Raw genomic sequence first — 13,154 nt, 5'->3', positions numbered from 1 at the left:
CCTTTTTCACTGTCATGGGGACCTTTCCAAATTGCTGTGCCTTTTCAATGGCAGGGAGCAATGGCTTTGACCTGGTTTCTCAGTGTCCACTCTGAAGCATCTCCTGCAGTCCCATCAACACTTCTGTATGTATTCAGTTTGTGCAAGTGGTCCCTATTTGATTTTTTTCTGCTGTAGGTAAAACACCTCACCTGTCCCTAGGCATGGAAACCCAGGGAGCCTGATCCTGCCAGCAAACACTGGGGTGAAAAGGCACTGGGAACATCAGCCCTTTGCGTGTCCTGTGTCAGCAAGTCACCCATGATGTCCCTGGTTCTCCTTGTGTGCCTGTAGAAGCCCTTCTTGTGGCTCTCCCCATCAATCCCAATTCTGAGTTTTGACTTTCCATGCCTGCATGCCTGGGCAGTGTTTCTGTGCTGATGTTTCCTCCTGATTACACCCTCCACACGTTCCATTTTGGTGCATCGTAATCAGTTTTAGAAGCGTCAGGGTTGTTAGGAGGCTTAGTTTGTCCTTGCCCTGATGCACCACTCCCTCCACGTCAGCTCAGAGAGGATTCTTTGCAGGATATCTCATTTCTCTGATCCACACTTGCAGGAGTTCACTGCTGTGAAGAGCAGTGTATTTTATTGCAATTAATAAATGTTCCCTTCTCCTCCAGTGGAAAAGGCATAGGTATCCATGAACTGAAATATTTTCGTGTGTTTTGGCTAATTGAAAAAGATTTCCTCTATTTATTCAGTCTTTCCTGTTTGACAGTGTAAGATTACATGTTTGTTGTGGAAAACTGGTAATGTAGCAGAAAACCCTTTTCCTCCCCCAGCTGTGGCAAGGCAAGCAACAGGAAGCTGGTTTCTGTATTTTATTAGAAGAGTTGCTGTGTATATAGTCTGGCTGATACTTTCAGGTTCACTTTCAATTCCAGAGTTCTGTGCTTCTGTTTAGTCTGTTTGTTGGCACAAGGGGAAGTTTGACACAGATACCAAGCTCTTGAACTCCAACCTGTGTGTACTCAGCTTTTAAAGAAATTAATTTACTCAGCTTAAGAAATTAATCTCTTAGGGTCACAGATATCTTGAAGAAAAGCAAAAAAATAGTGGGTGAGAGGAGGAATGATGCATTTGTGTTGTCAGCAGAATGTGCTGGCATCATGGCTGTGGAATCTGGGATGATGACTGTCAGGAATGCCTCCAGCAAAGAGCTGAATTCCTGCTCTCCTCATTAGGGCAGAGGGATGTTTTGCAGCAGCTGGCATATAATCAAGACACTGTTTTGTGAGTTAAATCTGATTCACTTTCAAGCAGAAGTTAAATTATTGGTTTAGTTCCGCTTCTTGGGGCACATCCATGGAATATCACTGAGCTCCTCAGGTCATGCAGCAGGGCTGCTCCTTCATCAGCCTGTTTGTTTACCTGCCTGAAAGGTGACCTTGGTTCTCTTGCATTTTGTGTGGCTCTCAGAGCTGTTCTTCCAGAAACATCAGAATTTATTTACATTCTCAGATCCTTTCTGCCAGTCACCAGGATATTAGTGAACAGAGAGAAAGTTTCATTGATTATATTAGCTTTAAACTGTAGGATTAGTGTATTTCTCTTTTAATTTTCTTTTTTTTTTTAAACTAGTACACAGTTTCCTTTATACATCCCAGAGGCCCAGCAGTTTCAACCAGACTGATTATTCATGAAAAAATAAATAAATATGGACTTGCTATTTGTTTGTCTGTTTAAAGTCATTTTTGGTATCTGGGCTGGGAAAGACAGCCTGTACTGTGTCAGAACTCTTATATCATACATGATGGAAGGAATAAACTGGCTGATAAAAATACAACAATTGTAATGTGTTTACGTTGTGCATCATTTCGGACTTGAAAGAAAATATCTGAGTAACAAATGTACTTTTATAAATCAGTATTCACATGTAAATGGTTCATAAGTTTAGGATTGTATCGTGAAAAATGAGTTGAAAACTTTCAGTGTGTCTTTTAAGTGGTTCTTAACTACTTTTTTTCTCCTGTAAAGTTTCTTGTTGAAAATTTACACATTAGTGAGAAAACTGCACACCTAAAATCCCAAGGATTTAGATCAGCTTTCCCTAAAGCAATTCCCAAGACAAACTGCAGTCCTGCCCTCCTGTTATAAGTGTAACTATATAACTGAGACTACTCCAGGCCATCTCTTCCTTCAGCAGTGAAGAGAGTGAAACATGGAAAAGGTATCTGATCATGGAATTTGGCTTTGGAGAGGCTCAAAGAGTGACAGTCACAAGGACTTATTGAAAAAAATCTCTGCTCTTTTTATTTTAAATTACAACATCACCTTCTTTAAGCAGAGATCTTTTCTCATCATCTCTGACCTTCAGTGGATTGATGTGAAGGACATGAGCCAAGGTCACATATCAGTGAATGAAAAAGCATTTGGGGTACAAAGTATAATGCAAGAGCAGGAGTTAGTGGGAGAAAGAGGAAAGGGGCAAATATTACTCTTTGGTTGCATATAGGGAACTTTCAGTGGCATCAAGTACTTCAAGCTGGAATGTGGTTTGTTTTCTCCTCTGTAAACCTACAGCTGGATAATGTACCAAAGCTAATAGTGTATTTAGAGGGGGTTTATTCTGATTTCCTCTTTGGTTTCAGGAGGTTCTGAGTTCATTTCCAGCCTGGATATTGCAATTTAACTTTCAGATGTTAGCAAGACAGAGTACCTATTTGGCTCTTCCCAGAGTTTATAATTGACACATTCAGTATTTTGCCAGGCATTCCTTCCCAGGCTCTTTCTGAGAAGAATGAGCCCTCTGCTCAAAAACCCTCTGCAAACTGACAGAGGAATATATTGTTCATGTTCTGCTGGTTTTACTGACTCTGTGGGACAGACTAATTGGATTTTTAGAATTATTTGGCTTATATCTAGATCTCAGGACTGTTTTGAGATAAATTCTACCTGCAAAAGCAAACACTGAATGGGCATTTAGGTTTATATTCATTTGCAGTATAGCTTGTGTATTATTAAGGTGATGCACAGAGTCTCTGAAACTGATTCTGTTCTAAATCTTTGGTGGGAATCAAAGATGCCTTTTTGACATGTAAAAACCTGCATAAAGAAAAACAGAAGGAAACCTAGTTTTCAAGGACATTTTTTGTTTCTATGTATAGATATTTCAGTGATTTGATGGATGATTTTCACTCTTCTCTGGAAAGTGTTCTGTTTATTCTCTTATCTACTGCACCTCTGCAGTGAAAAGACAGTAATCATGCAACTTTTGTAATGTTAGTTTAGGAATGTTGCTAATATTTTCACGTCCCTTGCAGAGCATTTTGTTATAGTACATGAACCAGAATGTTGTATTTTAGCTCTGTATGGTACAATTTTCTTTTCAACAGGGCAGTCACCTCTCTGTGCCCACACACACCTGCAATCCCTGCCCCCTTGGTTGGTTTAGAAGCCAGAACATCTATATAGAGAGTTTTTCATCTGGGCTGTGGTGTGTCACTGCAGAAAACAAGCACTTGGATTAACAACAGCTCCACACCAGTATTGGGGTTAAGTGCAGTAACACCTGCTTTGCCTCCTCAGCTCATAAAATATTTATTGGGTGATACTGTTTACACTTGGATAAAGTCTGTCTGTAACCTAAAATCCTTCACAGCTACTTGTTTTCCAAACTGTCTGGATGTACGATGCCCTTTCTCCACTGAGCTAAGCAAAGCTCCACACCTATGTTTTGAAAATCATTATATGCAATTTGCACATGAGCAAACCAAGGCACAGGGAGATGAAGCAGCTTTATTTGTATTTATTGCTGTCATTAACACCTTCTGTTTGTCAAGAGAACAAATGCAAATCTACCAGCCAGGGGCAGGAATGGAACACGATGTTTGTGAGCTTGCAGCAGCTTGCTGTGCCTCTGGTTGTCTGTGCACAGACAAGCTCCCTGGCTCAGGGAGGCTGCAAGTGTGTCCTGAAGAGCTCCTGTGGATCCAGCTGTGGTTGATGTGTTCACATGTTGCCAGAAATGCTCAGAGAGGTGGTTTCCCCGTGAAGCAACAAGAGGAATAGCATTGGACAGGGATGTTGGACTTTTGAACGCTCCAGAATGGCCTTTTTTCAGCCACTGGGGGTCCAGGAAACAGCACAGATGCTGTCTGAGCTTTCTCACAGTTTTTGCTTTCCATAAGAGTAGTAAAAGACAATCATGCTTATTAACTTCTATCAGGAACTTCAGAAAGTCCTATTTTTTGTTACACTCAATTCTGACAGGCCTAAGCACTTTGAAATTTTTTCATCAGCTCACTCTAGAATATATATATATTTATGTTTATGCTAAAATTATTTCTTCATTTATGAACGTGAATCTAAAGAAAAAAATGTTGTTCTTACAATGTTCTTGTAGTGTTTTGTTGAGAAGTATAGGGACTGTTTGACAGGGGAGTCGTGGGAGGGTTTGTGCTTTCCTTGTGAGAATTCACCTGAATTTTGCCAACTTGCTAACCCCTAGATTCTCTAAGGAGTGTATTTATACTCAACCTTTTGCTGGCTTTGCAAGAGCCAAGTAAAGTCTTTGAGAGAGATATTTCTTGTGAAGTCCTTGGAACCAGTGGTGAGAGCCAAGTGACATTTGTTGGTGCTCTTTGTCTGTGTCCTGTCAAGGAAGAGGAGGACAAATACAGGGACAAAAAAGTGGATGGTAGAAAGGCAGGGTGAGGAAGACAAGAGCAGGAAAAGATGAAAAATGACGTGGAAACAGGGCAAGACAGGAGTGGGTGGAGTGGATATACAAATTAGGACATGGGGCAGGTGACCAAGGAAAAAACTGTGGGAAGTAGTGGGGAACAGAGACAGGGTGAGGGAGAAGAGGTGGAGGGGAAGGAGAGAGGGAAGAGTTATAACAAGCAAAAGGGGCTTGGATACTGAGTAGGGTTAGAGGTTTCAGATCTTTTGGATCTCTGTAGCCTTCTGATTCACTGACTACTCCACTGCACAGGGGGAACTGCAGGGCTGACCACTGACAGACGCTGCTCTGGAATTGGGGGGGTGTCTGTAACAGAAGATCAGTGTAATTCTGTCCTGTGGCACTTCTGTTCAAGATGCAGATCAAAGTGTAACAGAGAAAGACTTCTCCTTCTATGTGGTGTATGTGATAGTAAGAAAATTGGGAAGTCCTTCTCTCAGAAGGTGAGAAGTGCCAGAGTTGTGCTTGGTCCTGTGGTCTTTATTCAGCTCTCTTGTCCTCTGGTACACAGTCACATGGTATTTTTCAATGATAGAATACCTTGACAATAGTGCTTTACCTTCCAGAGTCCCTGTGGACTTCCCTTGCTGATGGCAGAGTCAGACTGAGAATAGATAACTCATGTCCACAGACTCCCATAACAGTTCATCAGATGTTCAAGGAGAGCCTGGAAAAATACGGGTCCCTTAATGCTTTGGCCAGCAAAAAGAATGGAAAGTGGGAGAAAATAACTTTTTCAGAGTATTATTGCCTCTCCAGGAAAGCAGCCAAGAGCTTCTTGAAGGTAGGTACAGGAAACAAAGCCATTTCATTTTCTCCCTTTGTCTCCTTTAAAAAAACCCAAAAAACAAATGAACAGGAAAACCCCAAAACCCACACTATAAGAGGCTTTCCCCATTACTTGAAGATCAGTAGTCGTATTCCTTATTGAAATAATGATGAAAATGGGTTTTGGTCAGAGATAACACTGCTGTCAGGGGAGCCTGGCTGCAAGGGAAGAGCTGCTGTGTTACACTTGCTCACTGGGATGTGGGCACAGAGCTCAGCTTGAGGCCCTTGAGATTAAAAACAGAAAAACAGGGGAAAGCAGTACTATCATGAATTTGGTGAGATAAACACAATTTCTAAAGCCTTCTAAGCATAGGGTAATATTGGTACTCGTTATGTCTTGTTCACATTGAAGTGTTCTGGGTTTCAGGCCTTTCTGGGCAGCAGAGCTCAACCAGCCAGGAGAAGGCAGTGGAAAAGTTGCATCCTGTTACTGCTGATAAATCCTGGTTTTGCTGTGGATACCAGCACAGAGCTGTGTGTGGACATGCCTTGTCAATACTGCAATAACAAATCAGAAGTTTCCAAAGTTTATATTTGTGTGGCTGTTCCTCTCCAGAGTGCCTACATTATATAACCTCATGCTTATTCTTTTTAAGCTCGGTCTTGAACGATTCCACAGCGTAGCAATCCTTGGATTTAATTCTCCAGAATGGTTCATCTCAGCTGTTGGAGCTGTTTTTGCTGGGTAAGATTTTTTTTGGGGGGTGTTGATTTTGAAGGGGCTTTGGGGATTTCTGTTTTGCTAGAGGTGGAAATGCAGCAAATAAGTATTTGCTGTCATATTTTGGAAGTTGTGTTGCTACTGATTAGCATGTTCAGTGACCTGCTGGAGTCTCTTATCTGAAATAGTCCAGACACTCCTAAGTTGATCCTGTTTGCTGTGGGGTTAACTGTGACAGAAGCTGTTGTACAGTGTCTTATCTCTGGAAGATGTGGGAAACAGATGAGAGTCACAGTTTTATATTAATGATATTTGCCTACAGCAAGATATGTTCAAGGGGATGAAGTAACATATGAATATTGGCCAGCCTGATTCCTTCTGTCCTGATACCTGTTCACACAATTTGGGTTTTACTTCTTAAGCTGTTCTGTGCCAATGAAATCCAAATTGGTACCTGTGTACAGCTTGAACAGGAAGAGGACGTGACTGGGGATTTTTTACAACTTCCTGAGCTGACTCTTGAATAGCCTCAAATGGGTTAAAACACTGAATTCCAGCCTACAGCACCTTCCACTGAATAGAGTTCAGAGATTAGTTTTTACAATGTGCATAAATCAGAGATTTAGATAAATATCTGTATCTCAATACATGAAACAAATGAGCTGTGCTGTGTTTGCTTCCACATCTTCATACTCTTTCAGCTTTCATCTGATCCTTGATTATTACTCTTTTTTGATACTAAGTGCATGCATATGTGTGTGTATATATAAAAATATATGTTCTTATATATGTATATATAAATTTTTTGATTCAGAGGAATTGTCACAGGAATATACACAACCAATTCTCCAGAGGCCTGTCACTACATTGCTCATGACAGCAAAACCAATATCATGGTTGTGGAAAATCAGAAACAACTGGACAAGATAATGCAGGTACGAGGTGGCTGAAAAGCCATAATTTTTTCATTTCTTGATGCTGTGTGGGTCCCAAACACCATATACACTCTCTGTATCATGGAACCTTTTATGGAGGTGTTCTTACTCAGAAATCCAGTATCTGGTGCTTGAGCTCATGGGTGCTTTGCTGCCCTGTCCTCTCCAGTGTCTGTGGCTCCAGCAGAGCTCACTGGATGGTTCACTGCAGATTTCCCTGGAAAAACTCACCTTTTGATCCCATGGTTATACTGTCACCACCTGCTTGTCTTTGGCAAAGCACAGCCCACTGGAATGAAGAGATTACACTCTGTAATTGCAGGTTTGCAAAGGCCTGCAATTCAAATATGAAGTGTGCCAGTGTTCAGGATTCCCTCTTTCCAAGGTATCATCTTATCCTGCTTGCCATATCTCGTCATAGTAGCCATTAAGGCTCTCGAGTTACTGCACTTTGGTGGCATGATGGTTAAATAGTGTGATGGTTAAATGAGACAGACCTTGGTGAGAAAGGAGCAGGAGCCTCTTTAGGTGACCAGTCACAGTTTTGCCACGACCCTTGAGCAGCTGTGACTGGGTTTCAGCAGCGGTGCCAGAGGGAAAGACCAATTTAACAGAAGGATCCTGGTTGCAGGACTTGGGGAGGAGCCCAGGAGCACAGGCAGCAACCTGGGAAGGGCTTATCTGTCTGTCAGGTGTTGAGGGAGGCCCCTGGCTGGAGATGACCCATCAAACTTGCACCAAATTGCAGTTTGCTGAAGCAAGGGGGCCCTTCATGATGGAGTTTTCTGCCAAAAACATGTACCTGCCACAGAGCGGGTTTTTTTCAGATGTATTTGATATAAGTTATGCATTAATTATTTTGTATTTGTATTAATTACTTTGAAAAATTACTTTGTATTTTGTGGCTTTGTTTTATATGTGATTTGCAGGAAGACAGATTTTTAGAAAAATTCTAAAATTTTTAAAATTTAGAAAAAAACAGAGGATTTTTCAAAACATTTTTTTCCTGGAAGAACCCAAGGCTGAAATGATAACACACCATTTCAATTGCTGTCCTTCTAATAATGTGTACACAATGGCTGCCATCAAGTCACTGCTTTTGCATTGGCACAGGTGCAGTTCCAAATGTGGTCAGTGAGGCAGGGGGGCCCAGGGAGTGGAGTGAAATGAATGTTTTCTGCAGGCCATGCAAAGCACACAAAGAGCTCCTGACAGCAGCAACCTGTCTGCCTGTGGGCCTGTGGCTTTATGTCCTTATGTATCCTTACACTGTCCCAATGGCTCCATTTCCTTTTTTCCTTGAGGAAGTAGAACTTTTTTTAGCACCTGAACACCAGTTTTTGCTGAGGGACTTTGTTGCAAACCACAGCAGTTGGGGTCAGCTTCCAGCTTGACCTACACAGCTCCTTGATGTGCCCTGTTGTGCACTGTGAGAAAGGATGCTGAGGAGCCATTTTGGGGGTAATTTTCGGGTTTTTTTATTATTTTTGACTGAAACCAGATTTTCTAGAGCAGACTGTGCAGACTGTGTAGTCCCCTCCTCCTTCCCCCGCCTCTAGCTGAGCTAACTGTGGGTGAGTTCAGGGGAGAATATTTGGGGGTGGAGGGAAAGAGGAGGGGGGTTGTGCCTGTCAAGCCATTACAGTTTTGGCAGTATTTTAGTGGGGGAAAAAAAGCCCACGCAAGATATGAATAATAAATAATAAATTTGTCTTAAAAAATCCAACAGATCTGGGATCGCTTGCCACACTTGAAAGCTGTTGTGCTGTATAAGGACTCCCTTCCAGAGACACATCCAGATTTATATACGGTATGTGAGTGCTAGAACAGACTTACAATTCAGGGGTATTATTTATTTGAGACATTTCTACTATGCTTTGTCAGCACAGTGTCATTTAGAATGCATTGCTGCGTTCCAGCAAACACGTTCAAAAGCTTCATCAGCTTTTTTCTGTTTAATTTACCTGTAACTTCATGTTTGCTAATTTACATTTAAAATTAGCGATACCTTGCTTAACTCTCTGTCTTGTGTCCTCTTGGTCTTTAACTTGACTGGTCTATTAAAACACCTGTTATTCCCACCTATTCAGGTGGGAATGTGTACTCTCAAATGGTTGAAAATAAAAGTTGTCCCCTGGTGAAAACTGAATTGTGGTGAGTTACACTGAATCCGAGAACAGAGAATGCTTGTTCTTTTACAGATGATAGTTGCATTTTGTCTGTACCAAATATTTCTGGTGATAGGCAACAAGTGAAGAGAAATGACTGTGGACTGCACAAAGCAGCACATTTTCTTAGTACATGTAGAATATTCCTATTACATGTTAAAAATAAAAGAAAAAAAAGACAAAACCAGGATGAGAAATTTCTGAGTGGTAGAAGTTCAGCCTTTAGGAAGTATGAGGGCTTGAAGCAAAGCAGGTTTTTGGAAATGTGTTATTACAATATGTTTTGAAAATATGATTGTACCTCAGTAATTCTTAAGCAATAAGAATAAAAATAATCCATATTTTAAGTTGACTATGGATGATCAGATTTCAGGCTAAAAAACTTCAACTGTGGTAAAAATATATTAATGAAGAGTGAACAGTACAGAACTATTTTAAAATATTTGCAATTTTGATAATCTGATAAGAAAAAAAGTCTTCTGACCTTGCATATAAGTTAATAATAAACAATTACTGTTCCAATACTGTACATACTGGTGTGGAGCATCTTGGTACAATAAAAAAAATACTGCAAAGATGATCTTACTATTTATATTTCCTAGTAAAAAGATTAAGTGCTAGCATTTACTTCTTGAACAGGTTGCTGAACCCCCAGATGCCTGAGAAGTGCTGTGTTTTCCAGCAGCCCTGTTCCAGTGCCGTGCTGGGTGTGTTCTCAGCAGAGCAGGGGAGCTCTGAGAGTGTGTGACAGCTGCCATAGTTTATGCCATCTAGAGGGAAAATTAGAGACCAGATGAGCAGAGGCAGAAATGACTGTTGGTTAGGGCTGGTGCAGAGCAAACCCCCCAGCCCACGGGGGGGTTGATAAGAGGGGGCTGTGGGGCAGGGTGACAGCTCCTGTGTGATGAGGGGCTGCTGCAGCCAGGGCAGAGCCCCTTTCCAGAAGGCAAAGGCAAAGTCAGACCTGTGTGTGTGACTGTTTGACACCGTCTGGGGCGGGTCCCGCTCGGTAAACAAAGCCTGGGCAACACATTCACGGGGATCGATGCATTCCCGGGGGGGAGAGTACACTGAGGTCAGGAAAATGGGGAGAAACCACATCCTTGGCACCGCCACACTTTGCAGGTGTTGGGAGATTGATGCTGCCACATTCCATGGGGAGGGATGGAATGGGACAAATCTCTGCTTGCTGCGGAGCTGGGCAGTTACAGCCTCTCTTTTCAGACATGTGGTTTGTTGGAAGAAAGTGTAAAACTGCTGAATGATCCTTAGGACAGCCTTGCCACCTAAGAGAAGGCGGTCAAGGGGCAGCAGAGGCTGACTGTTGTAACCTTAGTAGCAATGGCAGAGGTCTGAAAGAAGCAACCAACTCCCCTCAAGCACAGGCTCTCTGTTCTTACCTCTGCTGTCCTTCAGCTCATCCCCATCTCTGCTTTGTGGTCCTAGATAGAGCTCCAAGAAATCATGGGAAAATGGGAGTGCTACACCTTGCATTTAAACACAGTTCTGTTGCACAGCAGCAACCACGTGATTGCAATGGCAAACTGACAGTTTGGTTATTGATTTTCTTTTAAATTTCAATTAACATTGAAATCAGTGGTGCACTTAGCAGCAGAGCAGGGGTGTGCAAAGGAAGGAGCAACCAATATAATACAGAGCATCAGGCTCAGGATTCTTCTGGGCAGATTTGTGTGGCACAAAAGCCCAGTGTCATAAAAGGTTTATCTCACTCTAGAAAAAGCCAAATTTGAATGGAAGTTGTGACCAGCATCATATGCTCTGTTTCCTATAAAATAGCAGATAATTTGGGCTAACATTCACACATCTAAATAATGATGCTTTTGCAAAGAAGCTTTCATCCAGTTGCTTTACAGATATATTTATATAGAGTACAATGAATTATATATGAGAGGGCATAAGTGTGCACTTACCGAAAAGTGTTGTATCCAGCTTCCTTTAAATAAGACTCAAAATCATTCTTACAGTGTGAGACAGTAGCAGAATTTTAGCCTCCATGACTGATCCCTATATCCACACTGGAGGAGGAATAGTATTACTGTTCCCTTCTTAGGCATTGAAAAGGCTCATGACAGCACAGTCTGTTTGCAATTCACACATTAAGGTCTAAGCTAGACTTACCATATTTGTTACATAGGCAAGATCAGGGGAAACTTGCCTTGGATACAGGTTCAAACAAGGCACTGAACTGTTCTGCCATTTCTGGGAGGGAAAAGATGCAGCACTGTATCAATTCATAACAAGCCACTTGATATCCTGTATTTTCTGTTACATGTTCTAGATGGAGGAGTTCCTGGAGCTGGGGCATGACATATCTGATGCTACTCTGGATGATATTATTAACTCTCAAAAGCCTAATCAATGCTGTGTACTGATATACACCTCTGGGACAACTGGGAAGCCCAAAGGAGCCATGCTGAGCCATGACAATGTATGTACTTCAGGCTCTTTCTTTAGCAGAGAAGTAGCAAAGCATGAAGATATTTATTCCTGTGGTTTGAAATGACTGTACATAGCAGAGCCCTGAAACCCTTTGGGTTTTGCATCACGGGTACCGTGCTGCAGAGCAATGTTTGAAGTGCAGTCAGCTGTTTCTGGTAAAGTGTAAACAAGGTAGAGAGTGAAACTCCATTCAAACCAGCACTTCACAAGGTTGAACGGTTCTTCATGAATGTGAAATTTTTATTCACTGGATTTCTTGTGAGATCTAATGCATATATTCATAAATAAAATTCACAGGTTGACATGAAGTCTCTCAGGGGATGTAAAACAAATCATAGACATCAGCCAGCTGCTATCAAAACAGCCTGATGGACTCCTTTTGCAGATTTTATTAAAATTGGGGGTGGATGTGTGTTGTTTGTACTTCAGCATTTTGTGTTCTTAGACTTGTATGCAGGTTTCTACACCTGTCACTAGGGGATAACACAGCTCTGGTGCACAATGCTGGTACTACAACAGCCCTACCTGCATTCTTGCAATCAGAAAATTTCCAGTTATAGAGAAAAGCAAGTTGTTTGCAAAATGGAGTTTTCACAGAGGTCAGCTAGCAGAGGTTTGAAGTGTAGTTGTTTTGGGAATTTATATATTTAATTTTTCATAAGGTGGCTGAGTGGGAGTGGAAGGTGGTAGGGAGCCTTTCTGAATACACAGAGAATCTGTGAAAGGGCTGGTCTAAGTTGTGGCCTCTCCCCTTAAAATGAAGCAGAAATTCTTGCAGACATGCACACTGTGAGCAGCAATTCACCCAAATGTAGGGAATTAGTACAGTAGTATCTGGAAGCAGAACGTTGTGGACTTGATAGACAAAAAAGACTGATGTGACGTTGCAAATCTATGCTCTTCTATCTCAAAGGAGCCTGGTGTCATTGCCATGCCAGCTGCCAAACTATTCTTGGCTGCTGATCACAAACAGGCTATTTTTGTGTTGACAAACACTGGAAGGCATGCTGTGCCTGTAGCTGTGCTGCTGCCTTCTTTAGTCAAAGCTGTTTGCCACTGTCCCTGTGTAAAACCAGTGCTGAGTCAGTGCTCCATGCACCCACTGACCTGCTGTGGGGTTTGGAGGGCAAGCAATGAAGGGACACATCTTAAAGACATCCCATTCTTCCTACTGTGTGAGTCTCCCACAGCCACTTGTCCAGTGCTGCCTCTAAACTTGGAGTGGCTTGGCCTGGTCTTAAACCCCTCTCCTGAGAATCCCTATTTCCTTAGGCCAAGTGTACACTTGTACCTTCTAATTTATTACTGAGGAGGTGGCAGGGATGTACTCTGATAACAGGTATCACCTGTGATTTGTGTCTCTGCTCTGCCACC

General features: G+C 42.0%; 2 protein-coding genes across 10 annotated transcripts in view; one reads left to right on the top strand and one right to left on the bottom strand.

The window, feature by feature from the left end:
* Positions 1-13,154, bottom strand: part of DNAJA4 (DnaJ heat shock protein family (Hsp40) member A4) — a 62,259-nt gene that overhangs the window by 25,391 nt on the left and 23,714 nt on the right. The window lies entirely within an intron of this gene.
* Positions 1-13,154, top strand: part of ACSBG1 (acyl-CoA synthetase bubblegum family member 1) — a 42,963-nt gene that overhangs the window by 19,691 nt on the left and 10,118 nt on the right. For all 9 annotated transcript variants that reach the window (XM_051770422.1, XM_051770424.1, XM_051770426.1 and 6 more), the window contains 5 exons: positions 5,292-5,509; positions 6,153-6,241; positions 7,032-7,152; positions 8,882-8,962; positions 11,620-11,769. In XM_051770422.1, coding sequence (XP_051626382.1) covers positions 5,378-5,509; positions 6,153-6,241; positions 7,032-7,152; positions 8,882-8,962; positions 11,620-11,769 — 573 coding nt within the window. In that variant the 5' untranslated portion in view covers positions 5,292-5,377. The remainder of the gene's footprint in view (positions 1-5,291; positions 5,510-6,152; positions 6,242-7,031; positions 7,153-8,881; positions 8,963-11,619; positions 11,770-13,154) is intronic.

The sequence above is a fragment of the Manacus candei genome, unplaced genomic scaffold (genome assembly GCF_025592945.1).
Source record: "Manacus candei isolate 608988 ecotype Guabito, Panama unplaced genomic scaffold, ASM2559294v1 h1tg000119l, whole genome shotgun sequence".
Classification (NCBI taxonomy): Eukaryota; Metazoa; Chordata; class Aves; order Passeriformes; family Pipridae; genus Manacus; species Manacus candei.
The sequence above is the reverse complement of the archived record's forward strand: the minus strand, read 5'-3'. Positions and strand labels throughout refer to the sequence as shown.